Here is a 21,125-nt window from a genome sequence, read left to right on the forward strand (position 1 = left end):
AGAGAGATCCGGCTGACCGCCAGGTGCCTTCCACCTCGCTTCAGTCACAGCACCTGCTTGCTTGGTACTCAGCTGACTTCCTGTCCCTGGAAGAGCAGAGTGGCTGTGGGTATGGTGGGGCAGGGCGGTCCCCTTCCTGTGCTTCAGGGAGGGCATGACCCCATGCCTTCTTGGCATCCTCCGCCCCATTTCTCACACTCTGTAAGTCAAGCCTAGCTACCCCGAGAGTCTCTCTTGTCCAGCATCTTGAGCTACAGCTCAGGGACAGACTGGACAGAAAAAGGGCTAGGAGCCTGGCTGGGGAAGGCTACGGAGAACTTCTGTCAGCTATCCGAGGTCACATGGAGACAGAATGTATTCTTGAGCATTCTGCCTCTCTGGAAAGCTCAAGGATACAGAAGTAAATGATGCTTGTGTAGATGTGTGTGTACATGTGTGTGGGTGAACACACATGTGACTGAGCCTGTGAGTGCCAGAGGACAACCTCAGATTCATTTCTCAGTTGCTGTTCACTCATCCTTTATTTTTTAAAAAGATTGATTTATTTATTACATGAGGGTGCTTTTCCTGAATGTATACCTGTGTACTGCTGCACGACCGGTGCTCATGGAGGCCAGAAGTGGCCACTGGACCTCTGGAACTGGAATTATAGACAGTTGTGAGCTGCCATGTGGATGCTGGGATTCAATCCTGGGTCCACTGCTGAGCCATCTCTCCAGCTTTACCCACCCTTTATTGTCTCATCCCAGCACTGGGACATGCAAACCCACTACACCTGCCTTTTTCCTTTTTTTGGGAGAGGGGGAAGAGGCAGTTGGGATCCACTCATGTCCTTAATTCAGCACTTTGAACACCTGGAGAGTCTCAAGCCTGGCCTTTTTTTTCTAAGGGGATCCTGGGACTAGAACTCAGGTCCCCACACTTGCAAAGAAAGCACTGTATTGACTATCTCTCCAACCCAAAAGATGCTTTATTTATTTATTGTTATTATTTTGTTTTGTTTTATTTATGGTTTTTTGGTTTTTTGAGATAGGGTTTCAATGTGTAGCCTTGGCTGTCCTGGAATTAGCTCTGTAGACCAGGCTAGCCTCAAACTCACAGAGATCCACTTGCTTCTGCCTCCCAAGTGCTGGGATTAAAGGCGTGTGCCACCACCACCCGGCATTTTATTTATTTTTTAAAGATTTATTTATTTCGGGTGGTGGTGGCACATGCCTTTAATCCCAGCACTGGAGAGGCAGAGGCAGGCAGGTCAGCCTGGTCTGCAGAGTGAGATCCAGGAAAGGCACAAAGCTACACAGAGAAACTCTGTCTTGAAAAACAAACAAACAAAAAAAAAAACAAAAAAAGATTTATTTATTTCTATGTGCATTGGTATTTTGCCTGCATGTATATCTGTCTGAGGGTACCAGATACTCTGGAACTGGAGTTACAGACAGTTGTGAGCTGCCATGTGGACGCTGGGAATTGAACCCGGGTCCTCTAGAAAGAGCAGCCAGTGCTCTTAACAGTTGAGCCATCTCTCCAGCCTCACAAAAGATGCTTAAAAAAAAAAAAAAAGTTATCGGGGCTGGAGAGATGGCCCAGTGGTTAAGAGCACTGGCTGCTCTTCCAGAGGACCGGGGTTCAATTCCCAGGACCCACATGGCAGCTCACAACTGTCTGTTAATTCCAGTTCCAGGGGATCTGACACCCTCACACCAATGCACATAAAATAAAGTTTAAAAAATATTTTAAAAATTAAAAAAAAAATTAGAGTGTGGTGGCACATTCCTTTAATCATTTGGAAGGTAGACAGGCCTACCTGGTCCACATAGTGAGCTCCAGGACAGCCAAGGGTATGTAGAGAGACACTGTCTCAAAAACAAACATAAACAGATTTAGATGTGTTTGTTTTATTTTATGTGTATGAGCTTGCTTGTATGCCTAGTTCCCAAGTAGGTCAAAAGAGGGCATTGGATCCCCTGAAAACGGAGTTGGATCTTTGTGTGCCCAACAGGTGTCAGCTGCCATGTGGGTGCTAGGAAATGAACCTCTCTAGAAGGGCAACAAGTGTTCCTAACCACTTAACTACCTTTCCAGCCCTCCCCCCAAAGATGCCCTTGATCCCCCCCCAGCCTCCTCTTTCCAGCTCTCCCTAGCCTGGCTATCTGGACTCAACAGGAGCTCCTCAGGGGTGAGCTCTCCACCCAATACTGGCTATTTCAGATCAAGCAGGTTTGGCTGCTGATGGTCACCTCAACTTTTCTCTCAGTGACATTGTCACGAGTGTGGCTTTGTCTGTTTCCTGTGTGCAGCTCCTGGGTTTCTCCTCCCTCCCTCTTGCCTGAGGGGGCTCAGCAAGAAGCTTTCTTGGAGGCTGATGTTCCTGTGAGGGGGTCATCTGAGATTGCCTGGTCCAGAGCTCCTCACCAGAGCCACATAGGAAGCATCCCTGTGGCGAGTGAGGCAATGTCTGAACAGGCCCAGCCATGCCAGGCTGCAGATGTGTGCTCCTTCCCACCACATGCCAGCCCCCCACCCTGCAACTAGCCAGGCCACCTGCCTGCCCCATCCCTTGACATCATTCCAGCCTGTCTTGGGTACCCAAGGCATCTTTAGTGGGGATAAAAACAAGCAGGGGCATAATGTTCAGGTCTTCCGGACAGATGTAAAAAGATGTCATCCCTCCATGATACAGGTAGGAAGCAGGTTTAGAGACAGAACTGAGACTTAACTCTCACTCTGCTCCCAAGTGCTGGGGTCACCGATGGGCCCTACAAAGCCTCTCCCTGTCTCCCACCTTCCCTCCCCCATGTCACCCTCATATGGAGATGGGTTCTCACTGCACTGTTCAGGTTGGTCTTGGGCTCAAGGGATCCTCTTACATCAGCCTTCTTGGTTACTGGGGGTGGGGTGGGGTGAGGAGGATGCAGGACTGGAAAAATGGCTCAGTGGGTAGTGTGCTTGCTACACAAGGGTGAGGACCTGAGTTTAAATCCCCAACACCCACATAAAAGGTGAGACATGGCTGTGCACACTTGTAATTCCAGCCCTGGAAGACAGAGACAGGAAAATCTCAGGGATTTGTTGGCCAGCCATTCTAGCCAACTGGTAAGCTCCAGGTTTACTGAGAGACCCTGTCTCAAAAAATAAGATTGATAGCAGGGGCTGAAAGATGGCTCAGCAGAGAAAGGCACTTGCTGCTGATGCTGATGACCTGAGTTTGGTCCCCAGGGTTCATACAGTGGAGGGAGAAAAGTGAATCCCAAAAGTGCTCTGATCCCCACAAGAGCACCATGACAAATGTCCACCCTCCCCCCATACACAAAATAAACAAATAAGCTTGACAGTTATAACGTCAGACACTTGATGTAGATCTCTGGCCTCTACCCTCACACACATACAGACACACGAAGGCAGGGGGATTTGACCCAGGCACAAATAGAAGAAAGCCATGGGACTGGTGTGGTTGGTATCTACAAGCCTTGCTAGTGCAAGGAATCCCAACAGCCACCAGAAACTGGGCAGAGCAGGCAGATAGATAGCCTGGTGCAGCACCACACAGGGTTTTGGACTTCTGACCTCCAGAATGGAGAGTGGAGTTTCTGTTGTCCCAAGCTGCCCAGTTGGTGGCACTCTATAATGGTAGCCCCAGGACACTAGTTACCGTGACTGCAGGCCACACAGGTCCAGTAAGGAAGACAGAAGGAAAAGGATCAGGCCACACAAAGCAGTGACTTGGAGGACAAGTGGGGAGCAAGAAGGATGTCTCCGCAGCTTTCTCCTCTCCCCACAGACAGGAAACGGCCTCAGAAGAAGTGGCCACTTCCCTCCAAGAGGATGAGTGCTTAAATGCCATGTGGACATGTGGACAGGGACGCAAGGGTGTCTGGAGACAGCTAGGTCCCTGGGAAAGATAGTGACAACCCCAAGGACCAGCCCAAGGTCATGAGCCAGTGGTGTGGGTCACACCCAAGCCTATTTGTCTTTCTGCTCCCACCACTTAGCCCCTGCCTGTTCAGAGCTCCTGTGTCCATGGCCAGGCCCAAGGTGGGGCTGGCCCAATGACACTGAGTATCCTAGTGTGAAGGAGGTGCTCAAGCCAGACTACTCAGCGTCGGGTCCCAGCGACACCTGAGCTTGCCTGAATGACCTTAGGCTGGTTATGCTGTTCCCCAGTCCACGGTTCCCTCCACTGCAAACCCTGGTACATGCTGGGCATAGTGGCTAATACTTATGATCCCAGTACTCGGAGGCTGAGGTGGGGAGGGGGTTTACCACAAGTGAGGCCATCATGATTTATGTAGGGAGTCCCAGGCCAGCCAGGGGATAAAAATACACTCTATCTCAAAAACAAAACCAAACAAACAAGGGAGATAGTTTGGTTCACGGTATATATAATCTCAGAATTTGGCAAGAAAGATCATGGGTTCAAGGCCAGCCTTGGCTCCTATAGTGAGTTCCTAACCAGGTTGTGCTACAAGACTCTCATCAAAAAAATAAGGATGAGGGGGCTGGAGAGATGGCTCAGAGGTTAAGAGCACTGGCTACTCTTCTAGAGGTCCTGAGTTCAATTCCCAGCAACCACATGATGGCTCACAACCATTGTAATAATAAGATCTGGCATGTAGGCATACATGCAGACAGTATGCACTGTATACATAATAAATAAATCTAAAAAAAAAAAAAAAAAAAAAAAAAGAACAAGGCCGGACAGTGGTGGCTCACGCCTTTAACCCAGCACTTGGGAGGCAGAGGCAGGCAGATCTCTGTGAGTTAGAGGTCAGCCTGGTCTACATGGAGAGTTCCAGGCCAGCCAAGGCTACATAGTAAGACCCTGTTTCAAAAACCAAACCAAACCAAATCTAACTCATAGGGTGACAGGAGAGTTTATTGAGTTACCACATTTCACGTACTGAGAGCAGTGCAAAAGTGTGTGGGAAATAAACAAAGCAGCCTGGGTCAGCAGGACCAGGACCAAGGAGGGCTGTGCCACAGTGACCCATTTTTCTCCCTCCGTGGGCCATGAGGTGGCCAGGGCCACAGTACTCATCTGTGTCTAACGAAATCTTCCAGAGACAGCCAACAGCACACCCAAGACTGTATCCTGGTTCAGGCCCTCAATGCTTGCTGCCTAGACTAAGGTGATGTGTGTGTGTGTGTGTGTGTGTGTGTGTGTTTGTGTACACATATGGAGGGCAGAGACCAACACCAGTGTCATCTTCAACTGATCCCTACATCATCGTCACCTCTACACCGTCATCATCATTGTCCCCATCACCACTGTTTGAGACAAGGTCTCATTATGTAGCTCTGACTGGTCTATAACTCACTATGTCAGTCAGGCTAGCCCCTGCCTCCCGAGTGCTGAGATTAAAGATGTGTACCACAATGCCTGGCTTCCACTTTTTTTTTCTCTCTTTTTTTTTTTTTTTTTTTTGAGACAGTGTCTCACTATGGTGCCCTGAAACTTACTATGTAGACCAGGCTGTCCTGGAACTCACAGAGATTTGCCTGCCTTTGCCTCCCAAGTTCTGGTATTAAAGGCATAGGGCATTCCTCCCAGCTTTCCCCTGCTTTTTTTTTTTTTTTTTTTTTTTTTTTAGGAACAAGCCTCCCACTGACTCTGGAACTCACTGATTTGATCACACTAGCTAGCCAGTGAGCCTCAGGGATCCTCATGTCTTGCCTTCCCAGTGCTGGGATTGTGTGTGTGGAGTGTTGTGCCTGGCTGTTTACATGTGTGTCGGCTGAACACAGTTCTCATGCTTGCATGATAAGCACATTACCAACTGAGCCATCTCACACCTGAGATCCCTTTTTGATCCTGGTCTGAGCTAGCTTTCTCCTCCTGGTGGAAAGCTTGGAGCCCCGCCAGAGCCCCCACCTTGAACTAGCTGATGTCTCGGGTTGACTGTCCTGCCCACAAAGGGAACTTAGGCCAGAGTGATTCACAGCCACTCACTGCCCGTAGAAAGACCATGTATAATGCACTCACTGTCTGTCTGTCATCTTTACAGAGGATTTCAGAATGTGCTGAGCAACAGTGTGCGTGCAGCAGCGTGTACACCCCTGTGCCTTGCCTGGCCTCCGGGAACTTCTGTCATCCTTGGCCACTTCCCCATCTTTCTGCCAGGGGCCTGCAACCTCTGCCTGGCATCTGGCTCTCTGACTTGGCTGCTGTCCAGGCAGTTTTCCTACCAGCCACAGAGTCTGGCCTGGTGACCAGAGGGCCTTGCTGTTTTTTTTGTTTATATTTTTAATTCAAGACTGACAGCTCAGGCCCTATCCTGTGTATCAGCACAAGGCTTCTTCCTGCAACAGGGGCCCCCTAGCTGACCTAGCTCTTTCTCTTAGGCTGGAGAGGCCTGGAAGAGGGCCAGGGGAGGTCTCATTTGGGCCCTTGCCCCAACCTTTCCACTACAGGGCTCTGGTCCAAGCTTGCTCAGGGTCCTTGCTGAGTTGGAAGTCAAACCCTGGTTCTGTAGTGGCCTGCAGAGTCCAGTTGGGGGAAACCCGGACCCATGACTTGCAGAGCCATAGTTCAGGGCCACTCACCGCCATCCCCATGCCTAGGTGGTGCTGACTAGGCAGCTGTCCTGCCAGACCCCTTGCCGACTTTCAGCAGGTTCAGAGATTCGAAAGGACAGGGAATAACTGGGGCCGGCACTTGGAAGCCGGCCTGCTCTGCAGGACTAGCTAGCATCTCTCCATCCTCACTCCTTCTCATAGTACTCTAGACAGGAAGGAATTTAGAGGTCATTTCCCAAGCCCCACCTTAGTCTTCAGAAAGGATAACTTGGAGGGGCTTGGGGTGCCCTGGGGCTTTGACCCAAGTCCCAGAGAGTGGGTGGCCAGAGCCCTCGCTGGGGTTCCGGGTATCTGTAAAGACCTTTCCTGTTGGGAGCTGCTGAGGCGCTCCCAATGAGACCAGCTGACAATTCTGCCATCATCCAAGGCCCAGGAGGGCAGGGTTTGCCTCTAGAGCTGACCAAGGCATCGATAGCAGCCAGCTGAACCCAGCCATCACCAGCAGTGTCTTGTGGAGCCCCTGGGTGGTGTGGATGGAGGTTCTCCAGGAAGATGCAAGCTACTGTGGAAGGGTCTGGATTCTAAGTCAAACCATGCACCTGTCTGTGGTTGGAGACAGGTCCAAACTTCAACAATGCTCATCTGGAAAATGTGTTGTTTTGTACTTATCTTGGAATGAAATAGCCTATTAGTATCTGTCTGTCTGTCTGTCTCCCCTTGCCGCCAATACTGAAGGCTGAACCTAGGGCGTTGCCAATGCTTGGCAGGCATCCTACCACTGAATGACATCCTTAGCCCTTTATTTTGTTTGTTCTTTTGAGACAGGGCCTCGCTATGTAACACTGGCTGGCGTGGAACATGGAACCTTCCTGCTTCAGCCTCCCAAGTGCTAGAATTTACAGCCTGGTAAATTTGACCACTTGGAAGCCTGACTTCTTTTAAAACCACTGTGCTGTGCTCCTGGCACTTAGGCTAGGATGCTGCTGGATATGCACATGGATGCTGCTGTCGGTACACACGGGAGGCTTGGGAGGGAGGGAGGTCTCCAGGACTGGGGCTGTCAAAGAGAGTGACTGCAAGGTCAAGATACAGCTGTGGGATGTGCACATGCAGAGGTCACCTTGATGGGAAGATGTGTCTCACAGTGTGGGGTGGAATGGGGGAGTAGCAGGGGTGAAAGCAAGCTTTCTGCTGTACTTAGAGCCTGGAGGGTTTGGAAACTTGGCTTGGTAGAGAGCACCAAGAGGAACCAGCATCGTGGATTCCATGGGCTGGGCTATGCGTATGCCATGACAAAAGTGGTATTTTTAGAGGATGAGGTCTGATGTGGATATGCCCTGTTGGGACATACCAAACTTCTCCCCGCTCCCCCGGTTTCCTCTTTCCTGCCATTTCCCCTGTTCTTGTGTCTGATGCCTGTTCTCCCCAAGACCCGTGGAAAAGCACCTGCTGATGGCCTCAGCTCCGTGTCCCTTTCTGGGAAGCCACTGTAGGTCACTTCCTTCTGGACACCCCAAGCTGTACCTTGTAAACTGTTTTATTTTTATACCCATTCCCTTTTAGGGTACCTTCTCAATTTTCAGCCTGGTTCCCCTTTCAGACTGTGAGCCTGAAGTCAGGAACTATCTTGTTGTCATTGAGTTCCCACAGAGGGAGGGGAGTCTACATTTAATTATCTGTGTGTGTGTGTGTGTGTGTGTGTGTGTGTGTGTGTGTATGAATCTGTGTCGATCTAAGGCTGTACTTGCACCCTAAAGTTCAGGATCACTGCAGCCCCTCATCTCACAGCCTCTTAGTATCTCATGCACACAGACTGTGTTGTAAACAGCATTGCTGGCACGTGTGTGGTATAACAGCTTCCTGGGAGACAGACAGAGTCCTTGTAGCTTTCATGTTCTGGGTACATTATACATGCTAAACAATGTTTCTCAGGCTAGGGTGTAGCTCAGTTGGTATATTTCTTGCCTATCATGTGTGAAGTCCTGAATTTAATCTCCACTATGCACAAATTGGATGTGGTGGTGTATGCCCATAATCCCAGCACTCAAGGTCAGCCTTGGCTACATGTCGGAGGTCAGCCTATGCTAACAAACCTGCATTGTGTTATTTTCCTTTTAAATATGGGTATTTGGGGCCTGGGGAGATGGCCCAATGGGCAGAGCGTTTGCTGTAAGCATGGAGACTTGAATGAATTCAGATCCCCGTGTAAAAGCCAGGCATGGCAGAATATGCCTGTAACCCCAGCACAGGGAAGTGAAAACAGGCAGAGTCCTAGAGTTCATACAGTAGCCAGTCTTACCAAATTGGTCACTTCCAGATGCAATGAAGAAATCTGTCTCAAAAAGAAGGTGGAAGGTCATGGGGATGGCTCAGCAGGTAAAGGCACCTGCCACTAGACCTGATGACCTGTGTTCCATCCCCTAGACCCTGTGGTGGAAGGAGGTCCTCTGACCTCCACATGGGTGCCATAGCATGTACACACACGCATGTGCCCATGCACATACTCACATACATGCACATATGTGGACACAGGTGCATATGCATAAATAAATGCAATTTGTTTAAAAAAAATGTAGACCTGGGTATGGTGGGGTGAGTTCCAAACCAGACAGTGAGACCTTGTCTCCAAGAACCAAACATAAATAAATCAATAGTTAAAATTTAAAATGTTTTTATTGTTTGTGTGTATAATATGCATGTCTAGAGGCTAGAGGTAAATGTTGAATGTCTTCCTCAGTCCCTATGTACTTTTGTGTGTGGGGGGGTTGCATTTAGACAGGATTTCTCTGTGTAGCCCTGGCTGCCCTGAAACTAGCTCTGTAGACCAGTCTGGCCTCAAACTCACAGAGATCCACCTGTCTTTATCTTGCAAGTGCTGGGATTAAAAAGCATGTGCCACCAAAGGTGGCATATAAATATATGTATATATGTGTGTGTGTGTATAAAAATATATATGCCATACATCTATAACATATATGCCATATAATATACATTAAAATATAATGATTTTTTAAAAAAATCTTGGTGTTTCTAGGGTCAGTGAGATGGCTCAGCCAAGCCTGATAATCTTAATTCTATTCAGGACCCACACCATAGAAGGAGAGAACTGACTTCTGCAACCTGTCCTCTGACCTCCACAGGCTCACTGTGGCACAGGTACGCATACAGGCATGCACACACACAGCAAATAAGTGTAATAAATAAGCTCTGGGTGTTCCTAAAGCTGGCTTGCCTGCATTGCTGCCAACGACAGCAGTTATTGTCCACACTTTCTGCATCCAGAACCTGGGCTTCGTTTTGGAAAAGCCTGGGGTCTCAGCTTCTCTCTGCAAGCTGCCTTCCAGGCTGCAGCAATTGCTTAAGGCTGTGCTGCAATCCAGAGTGCCGGAGTGGGAAGTCCAGAGTTCTCCCTGCTTCTGGGAACAGCCCCCCTCCCCCTCCCAGCATTGCTTCCACAGGCCGTCCTCATGAGAGTGGGTCAGGCTCACCCGAGGATTTCACAAATGCCTGGCCTGTTCCCAGCACAGCACAGCTGGGAGGGCTCAGTGCTGAGGAAGAGTATCCTCCTCCACAACCCCTGCCGTCCTTGGGCTCAGGGCCTCGGGGTCTGGAGCCTGGGGACCTGAAAGGGCTGTGCCTGTCCTGGCTTGTCACAGCTGTGGTGAGCTCCAGGCCTTCCCTCCCCACTTCACTTTCCAGCCTGGGCTTAGTCAAGGTGCTAGGAGGAAATTCCCTTTCCAGGAAGAGCGGAAACACAGGCTTGCCTTCCCCAAAGTGAGCAGCAGGTGGGTCACCCAGGAGAACTGGGGATTCTCAGACGGCAAGTTTCCCTCCTGTATGTGATTCACAAGAGCTGCGGTTGGAGTCCAGGAATCAAGCAATTTTTTTCTACTCCCCCTGGGGACCAGCCATGGTTCTCTCTTTGCCGTCAAGAGGTCTGGGAGGTATTGGGAGACTCTAGGCAGACTGAAAAGGGGGTTTGGGTAGTCTCATTCACTCTGTCTAATCCTTTCCATGATCCTGGAAGGATTGTCCTTGGGTTTAGGGCCTGAGTTTCTCTATCAGAACGTGTGGTTATGTTCTGACAGAAGAGTCAGTCGGTGCCTTTGTCCCTTAGTCAGGCTTTGGGGTTTAACCAAGCCAGTGGCTTCCCATGGCAAAGCTGTGGATATGTAGGGAACATTTGATCTGATAGTGCAATGGGCAGTCCTTATTTATTTAATTTACATGCTTACTAGTTTATTGTTGGCTTTCTCCCACTCAAACTTAACTCCTGGGAACCCATGGGGAGCCAAACCCCAGCAGGCCTGGTCTTGCCGAACTCCTCCGGACCTAGAACATTCCCTGAAACACAGGATGTATTGGACAGATATTTGCTGAGTGGACGAATGAGTGGCAAAGGGAGGGAGCAGCGGGGCTCCCTGGATGGACGGGGAGGGCAGGCTTTGCTCCATTATCCTGGAAGGTATTCTCGGCTCCAGCAGGGCCAGAAAACATGAACCATCCTTAGCCTGGAGGGAAGTCAGGGCGTTTTGTGTCGCCTCCCGGGGGTAAGTGACCCTTGTGACCAATGACGGGCTACCCCCCCACCCAACACACACCCAGGGAGGTGCGCCTGACCGCCTCCCGGCCGAGTTTCCTGGCACTAGGCTGAGAATAAACAGCGCTCTGCGCTCTGCGCTCTGCGCCTGTAATCCTGTTGTCCTGGCGACGGCGCTGAGCGGGAGGGGGCGTGTCTGAGGCGTGGCTTTGTAGAGTGGGCGTGTTGGGAGCGGGGCCTGAAGGGCCGCCCTCCCTGCGCTCAGCGCGGACATTCTTCGCATAGCTGCTCCTGGGCTCCCGCGGTGGCCGGGAAGTGACTCTTCCTGGCAGAGGGCGGCTCACAGCGCAGAGCCCGAAACAGGAGCACGGGCGGGGCGCATAAAGGGGCTCTGAGGGGGTTCTGCCCACCCTGGGCCTCGGTGGGCACACCTCACGTCCCCGTGCATGTTGCCCCTACCATTACCCAGCCAGGGTTCCTGGGGGCCGAGTCCTTTACCCTGTGTCTCTGCTGCGGCTGCCTTACATCTCAGTACCCCTGCAGTACTCCCTGACAGACCTCTTTACTCATTCTGTACTCTAGGACACTTTCGTGAGGGCTTATTTTCCATCTTCAGCTCCCTGTCGGTGGCCTCCCTCCCTCCCTCCCTCTCTCCCTCCTTCCCCACAAGCAGGCCTTGGATTTCCCATTCCTGGCTCAAGTCTTCAGGAGGCCAGCCCAAAGCAGCACCAGCAGGGAGAATGGGGCCTCTCGGGTGGATTCTTGCAGTCCTAGAAGCAGGGTAAAAGAGTACAGAGGTAGAGAGCAGCCTCGCCAGTTTCTGTGGCTTAAACCACATGGAATGGCCCCACTCCCTAAAAGCCCTTTATGGAGCATTTTGGAGCCAGGAGCACCCCTCCTCTGGCGACCAGACCCAGGTGCCCTCACTAGGTCTTTTGGAGGAGAGTTTTACCCTGAAAGCACTGAGCCACAGAAGGGCTGTGTAACAGGGATTGGAGGAAGAGAAGAAAGGAAAGAGGCACTGGCCAGGGAGAGGTGGAGAGAGTTACTCACTGTGGCCGCTAGTTCACTGTGTGGATCTAAGTTCTGCTCCTCTTAACCTCGTTTTCCTGAGCTGGAGACACGGAAGGCTAGAGAGGGGCAATGAGTTGCAGGCAGGGAAAACAAACCCCTTCTTCTTTGTCCTGACTTCCCCAAACCAAACTGAGCCTCCAGGAGGTAGGCAAGAGATAGGACCTGTGTCCTATGAACATGGACACGTGCCTAAACAGCCACCTTCTGGGTCAAGGACAGGGGCAAACTGCATGGCCAGGTTCCCTGGTAGCTGTAATTTCCACAAAAGTGGCCCTCTGCAGCAAGTGGCAGATGGATGCCACTGGGTAGGTTTTAGGGCAAGGAAGGTTTTGAGACACTGGGGACTCTGGGAGAGATGAGAACCTGCCTTACTCTGCAGTCCTGGTTCCAAAGTTGACCATCCCTCTAGTGTGGACATGGCACGCTATCTACATTGGTCTCATGCCTGGTCCAGCCCCTCATCTCTTTAGATCATTTCCCCTCAAGGCCCAGGACATGGGAAAGAAAATGGTCTTAGTCTTCCAGTTGCCTTTTAAACAGGTGACTCTTGGAGCAGCTGTTTATCAGGTGCTGTGGGACCAAAGGAAGCTCCAGCCTCTGTCAGACACTTGAGTAGCAGACAGGGAGACTGAGGAGCCCCAAGTTGGAGGTCACACCCTTCTCAAAGCTCTTCTGGTCTGGGTAGCAGGAGAAGATCACACAAAAGGCGTGGGGTGTGGTGTCCATTTTCTTAGCAGAAGCTTACTGCTAAGTGTGTGTGTGTGTGTGTGTGTGTGTGTGTGTGTGTGTGAGAGAGAGAGAGAGAGACAGAGACAGAGACAGAGAGACAGAGAGAGACAGAGACAGAGAGAGAGCACGCACTTGGTTTTTTAGGAGACAATGTGGGAAGTCAGTGACCCTCAGTACCAATCCTTTGTTGTCCCCACATTCCTGGGTGTTGTGTCCTTGGCAGGTTGCTTCATTTCCCTGAACCCGCGTCTGCCCCAAACTCAATGGATAAATATTTACCCTTCACCTCTCCAGGCACCAGAAATGACGAATTCAAGTTGTGTTGACTCCTGCTCACATAGACACATAACTGTGTCTCTTGCAAGTGCCTCAGGGTCAGCCTCTTCAGGGCCCAAGATGTAGGACCTTAAAGGTGAATAGATGTGTGTTTTCCAGGAGCCTGGCTGGGGGTCCACGGCCCAGGTAGGACCTTTAAGGATACACGATGAGTGTATGGGGAGCAGGGGTGGGGAGTGGGGCAAAGCTATCAACACCTGTCATAGGGCCCCACCTGCTTTCCAGCCTTGTATGGGGATCACCCTTCCCCCAACGTGCTGTGACATCTGTGACGCTGTGCTGAGGTCAGAGTCACCATCAGGACCCCACATCTAGGCTTTCTCGGAACACCTCCCTGCCAAGCAGCCCAGCCAGAGAGCGCTAATAGCTTGGAGCCTCTAACAGCTTTGACCACAGTGCCGCCTGGCCCCTGCAAGCCCTTTGAAGGCTGCATTTCCTTCTCAAACTTGCTTTGCATATTCTGGTCAGAGCTGAATCAGACTGGCAGGAATTAAGCATCAGTAACAGTCTACGTGGCTGCCATGGCCTGCCAGTGACACAGGAGGGCTGCGGGTGATGTGAGAGTACCTCTGATTGTACCTCAGAGCTGTGCGCAGGGACCCAAGAGGCACAGCCGGCCCCCTCCCCTCATTCCATTGTCAGGGAAAGGAAGCTCGAGTCGTGTTTTTCATTAAAAAATAGTGCTCTTTATTATAAATTACTGAAATGTTTCTTTTCTGAGTATAAATATAAATATATGTGCAAAGTCTGAGTTGAACTGGGATTTGGTTGAGTTTTCAAGCATCTTCAAACAGCCTCGAAGGCCTGAATGGGGAGAGGAGCGGACTGGAGGTGGAGCTTTATAAAAGTGATTGAGGCAAATTGTAAACATTATTCAAAACAACAGAGAGAAAAAGCCACCCCAACACACAGCTGCCCCACTCAGCCCCATACCTGACTCAGAAAACTTGGTTGTTTCTCCCCTAAACAAGACCAGTTCAGGTAATTCCATGGCTGCTGCATTCCTGTGAGTGGCCACTGCTGAGTGGCAGATGAAGGTTTCTCCATCACCTCCTGCCTCCCCCCACTCCAGGTGAGAAGGGAGGACTGTGCAGGACCTGGAGGGCCCTGGGACCTGCTGATTCCGCTGACCAAGAGGTGCCTAGGACTGGTCAATTTCTTCCCAGTGATCCCTCGGTCTCCTCCCTGCACCCACTTCCCCTGGCCTGCAGCCACTGGTGAATCCCTCAGCTCCTCCGCCTGTTGGCTGTGTCTGGCTCCTCATGTGCCAATCCCTATCCATGGGACAGAGGGCATTTAAGGCAAGTCTCCCAGCCTGACATAGGAGAAACAAAGAGTCCCCCATCTTCTCTAAGGAAACCTGGGCTCCAAGATGGCTCATCTGTTCATCTGCCTCCCTCTGGTGTTGGACAAGGTGGCTACCTGACCAGTCCCATCCATCTCCCTCCCACGTACCACTGACTCTCTGAAACCGGGAGGTTTCATTAGCTGCCCCAAGGGAGAGGAGCCTGGCACCAGAATGGCTCTCTTCAGATCACCCCTTGCCTCTCTCTCCCTAGAGCCGGGAGCCACCACTCCTCACCTAGGCTGGGTAGTGAGAGTGGTCATTTCTTTGGCTAGCCTGCAGCCCTCCACACCCTCTTCTCTTCCATCTTTCCCCCAGGCCTGGCACCTGCTCAGGATTCGGCCAAATCCAAGGGCAAACAAGTTCCGTGGGAAAGTTTGAAGATTCCCCTGCAGTTCTCATTAGTTCAACACTCGAGGTGTCCTCCCTCCCTCCCTCCCTCTGCTCCCTGGGGAAGCAGAGCGGGTGTGGAGGAAGGGAGGAGGTGAGGAGAGTCACTTGTCAATGCGATTGTCCCACCGGCCAACTGGATCCTCTTGAGAGGAGCTGTGGGGAGGGAGCAGGTGGCAATTCTCCCTCCCCTCACACATTCCAGGTCCTGTCTGCCCCACTTTGCAAAGCCGGGGGCCTAAAGAAGCCTACCTGCCCCTGACTCACTGGGAGCTACCGAGCATTGGGGCTGGATTCTTGTGCTTGTGCCGTGTGCCGCGGAGGAGAGGCGACCGACCCAGGCCCTCCTCTGACCCCTTCACTCTTTAAAGTGGAGCATCGTACTGGTCCAGGAACTCCCGAATGGGTCCAGGCAGCTGGGTCACTTTCTCATAGGAGTCCAGGTGGCCGTTGACGGTCTTCCTGCAGAGATGCTGGAGAGTGGCCACGTTGGAAGAGAGAGGTCGGCTCAGTACCAGCGGAATCTTCTCGCCCCCAGAATAGATGTAGTAAGCTCTCTTGGGGGTACTCCCGGGGAGCCCCTGGGCAGGTGGCTGCTCCGGCACCTCGGAGGAGGGTTCCGTGGGTGGCAAGGAGAAGGAGGGGGCGCCCGGGGGCGGCATGTAGTGGTGCACCAGCTTGAGTACACAGTCGAAACGGGGTACTGGCTGCGTACTCCGGGGGTCACTCTGCAGCGAAAAGCTGCCCCCCTCGCACTGGATACGTAGGTTCTTGGTCCCTGACTGGGTCTTGACGCTCAGCGTGAAGAAGTGGCGCTGGTCCGAGCTGTCGCGGATAAGGAAGGTGCCCGCGGGCTCGGCGCTGAGCAGCAGGTTCGCCTCGCCGCCGGTCACTGCGCTCCAGTAGAATCCGCTCTCCTGCAGCTTACGCACCGCGTTCACCACCAGCTGGTACTCGCTCTTGGAGCTGAAGGTCTTGAGGCGCAGGCTGGTGTCCAGGGGGCGGCTCATCCCGGCGGCGGGAAACTTGCTGTGGGTGACCATGGCGCACGGAGCCAGCGTGGATCTGCGCGGCGGTGGCTGCAGCTGCTTCGCGGCCTCCGCACAGCGGCCGCTACCGCATCCCGGGGGGCTGCGGAGAGGAAAGCGCCCGGCGCGTGAGTGCTCGGAACCCTCCAGTGTGCCCAGCCCTCCAACCTCCGCCGTGCGCCCAGGGCACTCGGCTGCCCCGCAAAAGGCCGTGTCTCAGACCCAGCCACCTCGCGGAGCTCTCCCAACCTCGGTCCCTGCCAAGCCAACCCCAGACAGTCCCTTCCCCAGCGCGCCCTGGAAGAACACTCGAGAGAAACTCCCGAGTGGAAGTTGGGTCTCCAGGAGCACCGCCAGGATGGGGAGCGAGACAAGAGCCCCAGGGACGCTCAGGGCGTCGCTCAGTCCGGTGCCCTCAATGGCGAGGACGAAAAGGGGGGGTGACAAACCCGAGATATGTTGGGAGAAGGGACTGGAGAAGCCCAAGGGCCTTAGCCGAGTATTACGGGAACCCGGGATCTTCGCCTCTCATCCGCTCTGCCCCCTACCTCGTCCCCTCCCTACCGGGAATGACCCGGGAAGGGGAGGAGAAACCGGGAAAAGCTCCCGAGCTGGATCGAGGCCCCCACCCTTCCCCACACCGCGCCCCTCCTTCCTACCTAGTCCCGAAGCGAAGTCTCCGGCCTTGGGGCTGCTCCTCCTATGGTCCCCAAGGCGAGGCGGCGGCCAGCAGTGGCCCGCGCTGCGCCCAGATGTTGGCGGTCGTGAAGTCCACAAAGGGTTCCCCGAGCGTGCGTCCCCTCTGGCTTCGCTGCCCTCAGGGCCGATCAGGCGCGCCCCGGGATGGATCAGGCAAAGAACCCGGGCGAGGGGCCACGGCAGAGAGCTGGGCCGGGCAGGGGGCGTCCGGGAGCCCGGTGAGGCAGCAGTAGTGAGAGCAGGAGAGCCGAAGAGTGTGAGTTACAGCCGCCGCCGAGGCCGCGCGCGCGGGTATTTACGCGGCCAGCACGCCCCGCCCCCCGATTCCTGGAACTGCCCGGCCGGTCTTCTTGTAATGTTTAGTCACTACTCTGCACTGAAAGGCTGTGCGCGGAGGGCGAGGGAGGGGCCGCGGGCGGCCGAGGGCGGGCCTGGAGCTGGGGCCTCCAGGACCCGCCGAGACTCACCGAGAAGGAGACAAAGCGCGGCGCGAGGCTGCCCGACCGTCGGGCGCGGCGCCAGCCGTGGCCGAGCGTTCCTGGCAGCGGCCCCTCCCCCGCGCGCTCCGCCCCCAACTTCTCATTCACACTTTCCCCCCCCACCCCCTCCCTTCTAAGAAGGCTGGTTTCTGGTAGAGGCGGGGGCGCCGCGATGGGAGCGCGCGGGCAGTTCTAGGAGGCCGGCCCGGAGAAGCTCCCGGCACCCCTTCCCTTTTTCTTGGACCCTTCGTGGGGACGCTCCCCTCGCTCCCACCCAGGCCACCCCGAGGTCTTCATTCACAGTTCCAAGCAGCCCGTGCCAGCCAAAAGGGAAATAGGGCCATTCCGCAGCCGGCTCACTGGGGACCTAGGAAATGAAGGTGGGGGATGCGTGACACTTACCTGTGGACAGGTCCAAAAGATGAAGCTGGGAGATCCAGAAATGAAGGAGACCCCGGCTTCGAGGCAGTTGCCGGGCCTCGGCTCACCGGCCCACTGCCTGGTTCTTTGGTGACAGACGTGGGTGCTGATGCCCTTTGCGCGCGGGGGTGGGGGCGGGAATAGGTGGAGGAAGCCGCTAACTATCACCCTATCACTCATTTGAGTCTCCCAACTTGCCTGGTGAGCTAGTCCGCCCAGGTGCCCTCGGCTCGGCGGGGGAGCTCGAGGGAGGAAACCCTGACCCCCCCCCACCAGCTCGCGCCCGAGTCCGCTAGAGGGCGCACTGGAGTCTTATAGGCGAGCAGAGTTTTGCTGTGTTTCCCAGGCCCTGGAGAAAGAAGAGGTTGTGGGACTCCTTATTCAAGAACAGAAATGGGAAACCTGGAAGAGAGGAGGTTCACCTTCTAGGCCAGGTTCAAACCTGGGAATAAATGTCGAATAGGCAGAATGTCCACAGAGCAGTTGTTATGGGTTCAGCCCACTGGCAGGTGGTCACTGAGGTGTTAGGATGGGCCCTCCCTTGCCTCTAAGTGTTCGAATGTCTGAACTTCTCCCGGCAGGGGTACTGGTAAGAGCAGGTGATTGAAGTGAAAGGTTGACTTGCTCCTGGTCATTTGAGTACCCATAAAGGCCTGAAGGCAAGTTTTGCAACAGGCAGCGGGATGCTGAAGCCACCTGAGAACCAGCTAAGTGACACACAGAGTGCCTGCTCTCAACGGGCTTTCTGGCCCGCCCTCTCAGATGCCACAGGCTTTGTGTAACACTAGTTAGAGGGGGAACGAGCTGACCACACACAGTAGCTTGGACTTGAAGGGAGGTCTGCCTGCTTCCCCTCCTGTGGAATTGGTAGGTGCCTCAGTATCTTGGCCCACTGTGCCCAATATGCTCCCTGATGCCGGGGAACTAATATTCGGGCAGGTGCACAGCCTCTCTGGGCTCAGGCTTGTCATTGTTAAGTAGGAAGGAGCATAGTGATGCTGCACCCTAGCAAACCAGTACTCAAGAGGCTTGGGGGCCTCATGAATATTTCTCAGACGTTGTGCGGACAGACCAGGCATTGTTCACACATGGAGATAACTTGTGAGAGCCCGTCCACCTCTTCAAGACACTTGCCAGTGGCGCCTGAAATGGATTCTCCCTTCCTCTGCGGACAAGCCCGCCTTCATCTCATCCAGGGAGTGTTACGAAGCAGCTGCGTTGACCGTTATGCTTCTGTGCTGAGGGCAGTGGAGGACAGGGGAGACTCTTAGTGAATAGCCCTGGAGTTAATGGATGGGAAAGTGCTTTGTAAATTACCGTGCCTTGACAGAAGTCAAGTTCATTCAGCCATTCCACAAACCCCATTTTGTACCTGATTCTGTCGGGCCTGGGCTGAAGTGCTGGGATGACAGGGCTGCTGGGCTGATCCTGCAGCAGGGAAGAGGCCGTGAGAAAGGACTAGTCAATGATTGTGACCCAGTGAGACGCGGTGATAGTTCCTGAGGTGGGGTAAGAGGGAAATCAAGAGACTGGAGAGCTGGCTTCACCCTCCAGAGCACATGCTGCACTTCCAGAAGACCGGATTGGTAGGATGGCTCTCGACTTCTTCGTGGGGACCTGCACTCACGTGAGCATGCCACCTCCCACACATACAGAACTCAAATAAAATAAATCTCGGGCCTAGCATAGTGTTGGTAGAGCACGCCTTTAATCCCAGCACTCTGGAAGCAGAAGCAGGAAGATCTCTATGAGTTTAAGGGCAGCCTGGTTGACAGAGTTCTAGGCCAGCCAGAGCAACATAGACCCTGTCTAAATTAAATAAACAAATGAATCTGAGAGAGGGGAAGAGGGCGGGAATGGTGCTGGTGCTTTGGGAGTCCTAGCTTGCCTGGAGAGACTCATTTTCTGAACAAGTCCCAACAGGACATGCTGCTCAAGAAAGCCTTCACTGCAGGGCCAGCAGGGAGCTCTGCTCGGAGTAGAGAGCAAGAGTGTTTGAAGAGGAGCTGTCGGGCAGGGTGGGACCTGCAGGCATGCCTCTGCTCTCCCAGTGTGGCGATTGTAGCTAGAGAAGCTCAGAGCAGCAGATGGATGGGTAAGCTGGGTGCCATGCATGGTCTTAGTAGCTGTGTGACATCAGCAGCTCTGCATCCCTTCCCTTCCCCCCTGAGTTCCTGTGAGGACTACAGTGCGTAGGACAGGACCTTTGAGGCTTCAGATGTGGCTCAGTTGATGTACTTACTGTTAGAAGTCTCAGAGCCTGGGGCAAATGGCTGAGGTTACTATTTAATGCATACCTAGCATGCAGGAAGCCCTGGGTTCCATCCCCAGCTCCCACCTCCCATCTCCCACACAGGATTTCTCTGTGTGGTCCTAACTGTCCTGGAACTCATTCTGCAGACAAGGCTAGTTTGAAACTCAGAGATACACCTGCCTGTGCCTCCAGGGTGCTGGGATTAAAGGTGTGTGCCACCACGCCTGGCTCAGCTGCTTTAAATATTGAGGGTTCTTTTCAGATTCAGTAGAGATGCCTTGAGATGGATTTTAGGTGGCCAGGCCTTTTTATAACATTGCCTCCCCCGACCCTTGCACTGGGAGAAGCTGAAATAAGATCCAGAGGCAAAAACCCAGAACAAAGGACATTCCTTACATTTACAGACTGAGGATAATTGGCTCTGAGCTTCGGACGGACGGGAAGCGGCCTAGTGAAAATCCTAGATAGGGCCTCAGATCATAATTTAGGAAGTTAATCCTATCACCCCATTCTACCTTTGGAATGCTACATGCTGGGACTTTAGAAGCTTAGGGTATCTATTAAATAGGGTATAAGGCCTGGCTGATCTCTACAAAGGCAGCATCCAGGATCTAATGAGCAGTGGATGAACTCAAACTAGTGTTTCCTGTCTATAATCCCTGCAATCAAAACATAGAGGTAGCAGGACCAGAAATTCAAGGTCATCCTAAACTACATATGGAGTTTGAGGCCAGCCTGAGCATGTGAGACACTGTCTCACACCAAACAGCAACAACCAAAATCACACCCCTAGAGGCTGGAGAGATGCTTAAGAGCACTGGTTGCTCTTGCAGAGGATCCAGGTTCAATTCCCAGCACTCACGGAACAGCTAATAAGTGTCTCTAACTCCAATGGAGATTTGATATCTGATACCCTCTTTTGGCCTGTACAACTACCAGGTATGCATGAGGTACATATAAATGCACTCAGGCAAAATACCCACACACATAAAATAAAGATATGCAAAACGAAAAACAAAAAAACAAACAAAACTCACAACCCTTCCTGGCCACCAACTGTCAGAATGTGGTATCACTGAAGTAGATGATGAACAAAACCTTATACTTTCCTGAGAAGTACGTGGCCACAGGTGCAGTAGCCCACGTGTGCTCTGTGCCCCCCCTTCCCCCAGCTTTGCCTACCTGCTTCCCTGGGAAGGGAAGTACCTCTCCCAGGTTGGTTGATTTGTATATTCCCTTTACAATTAATCATTAAAACCACCACAGTCATCCAAATGTTCTGACCACTTGTTCAGGGAGAATCTCGAGGGAAGATGTT

General features: G+C 52.9%; 1 protein-coding gene across 2 annotated transcripts; it reads right to left on the reverse strand.

Moving 5' to 3' along the window:
- Window positions 1-13,880: 13,880 nt before the first annotated feature.
- Window positions 13,881-17,755, reverse strand: Socs3 (suppressor of cytokine signaling 3). Of its 2 annotated transcripts, XM_036196800.1 has the most exons (3): window positions 17,536-17,755; window positions 16,615-16,841; window positions 13,881-16,058 (listed from the first exon to the last, which is right to left on the reverse strand). In XM_036196800.1, exon 3 carries the CDS (start codon window positions 15,968-15,970, stop codon window positions 15,293-15,295), a length of 678 nt encoding a protein of 225 aa, XP_036052693.1. In that variant the 5' UTR covers window positions 15,971-16,058; window positions 16,615-16,841; window positions 17,536-17,755; the 3' UTR covers window positions 13,881-15,292. The 2 variants fall into 2 exon arrangements, with proteins under 2 accessions (XP_036052693.1, XP_036052692.1); XM_036196799.1 differs by lacking the exon at window positions 17,536-17,755 and having other exon boundaries at window positions 16,615-17,155.
- Between the last annotated feature and the right edge of the window lie 3,370 nt (window positions 17,756-21,125).

Source organism: Onychomys torridus, chromosome 8, assembly GCF_903995425.1.
Source record: "Onychomys torridus chromosome 8, mOncTor1.1, whole genome shotgun sequence".
Taxonomy (NCBI): Eukaryota; Metazoa; Chordata; class Mammalia; order Rodentia; family Cricetidae; genus Onychomys; species Onychomys torridus.

What these genes read in the sequence shown, in the direction of transcription:
- Socs3 (XM_036196800.1), bottom strand. Translation starts at nt 15,970, where the DNA reads ATGGTCACCCACAGCAAGTTTCCCGCCGCCGGGATGAGCCGCCCCCTG.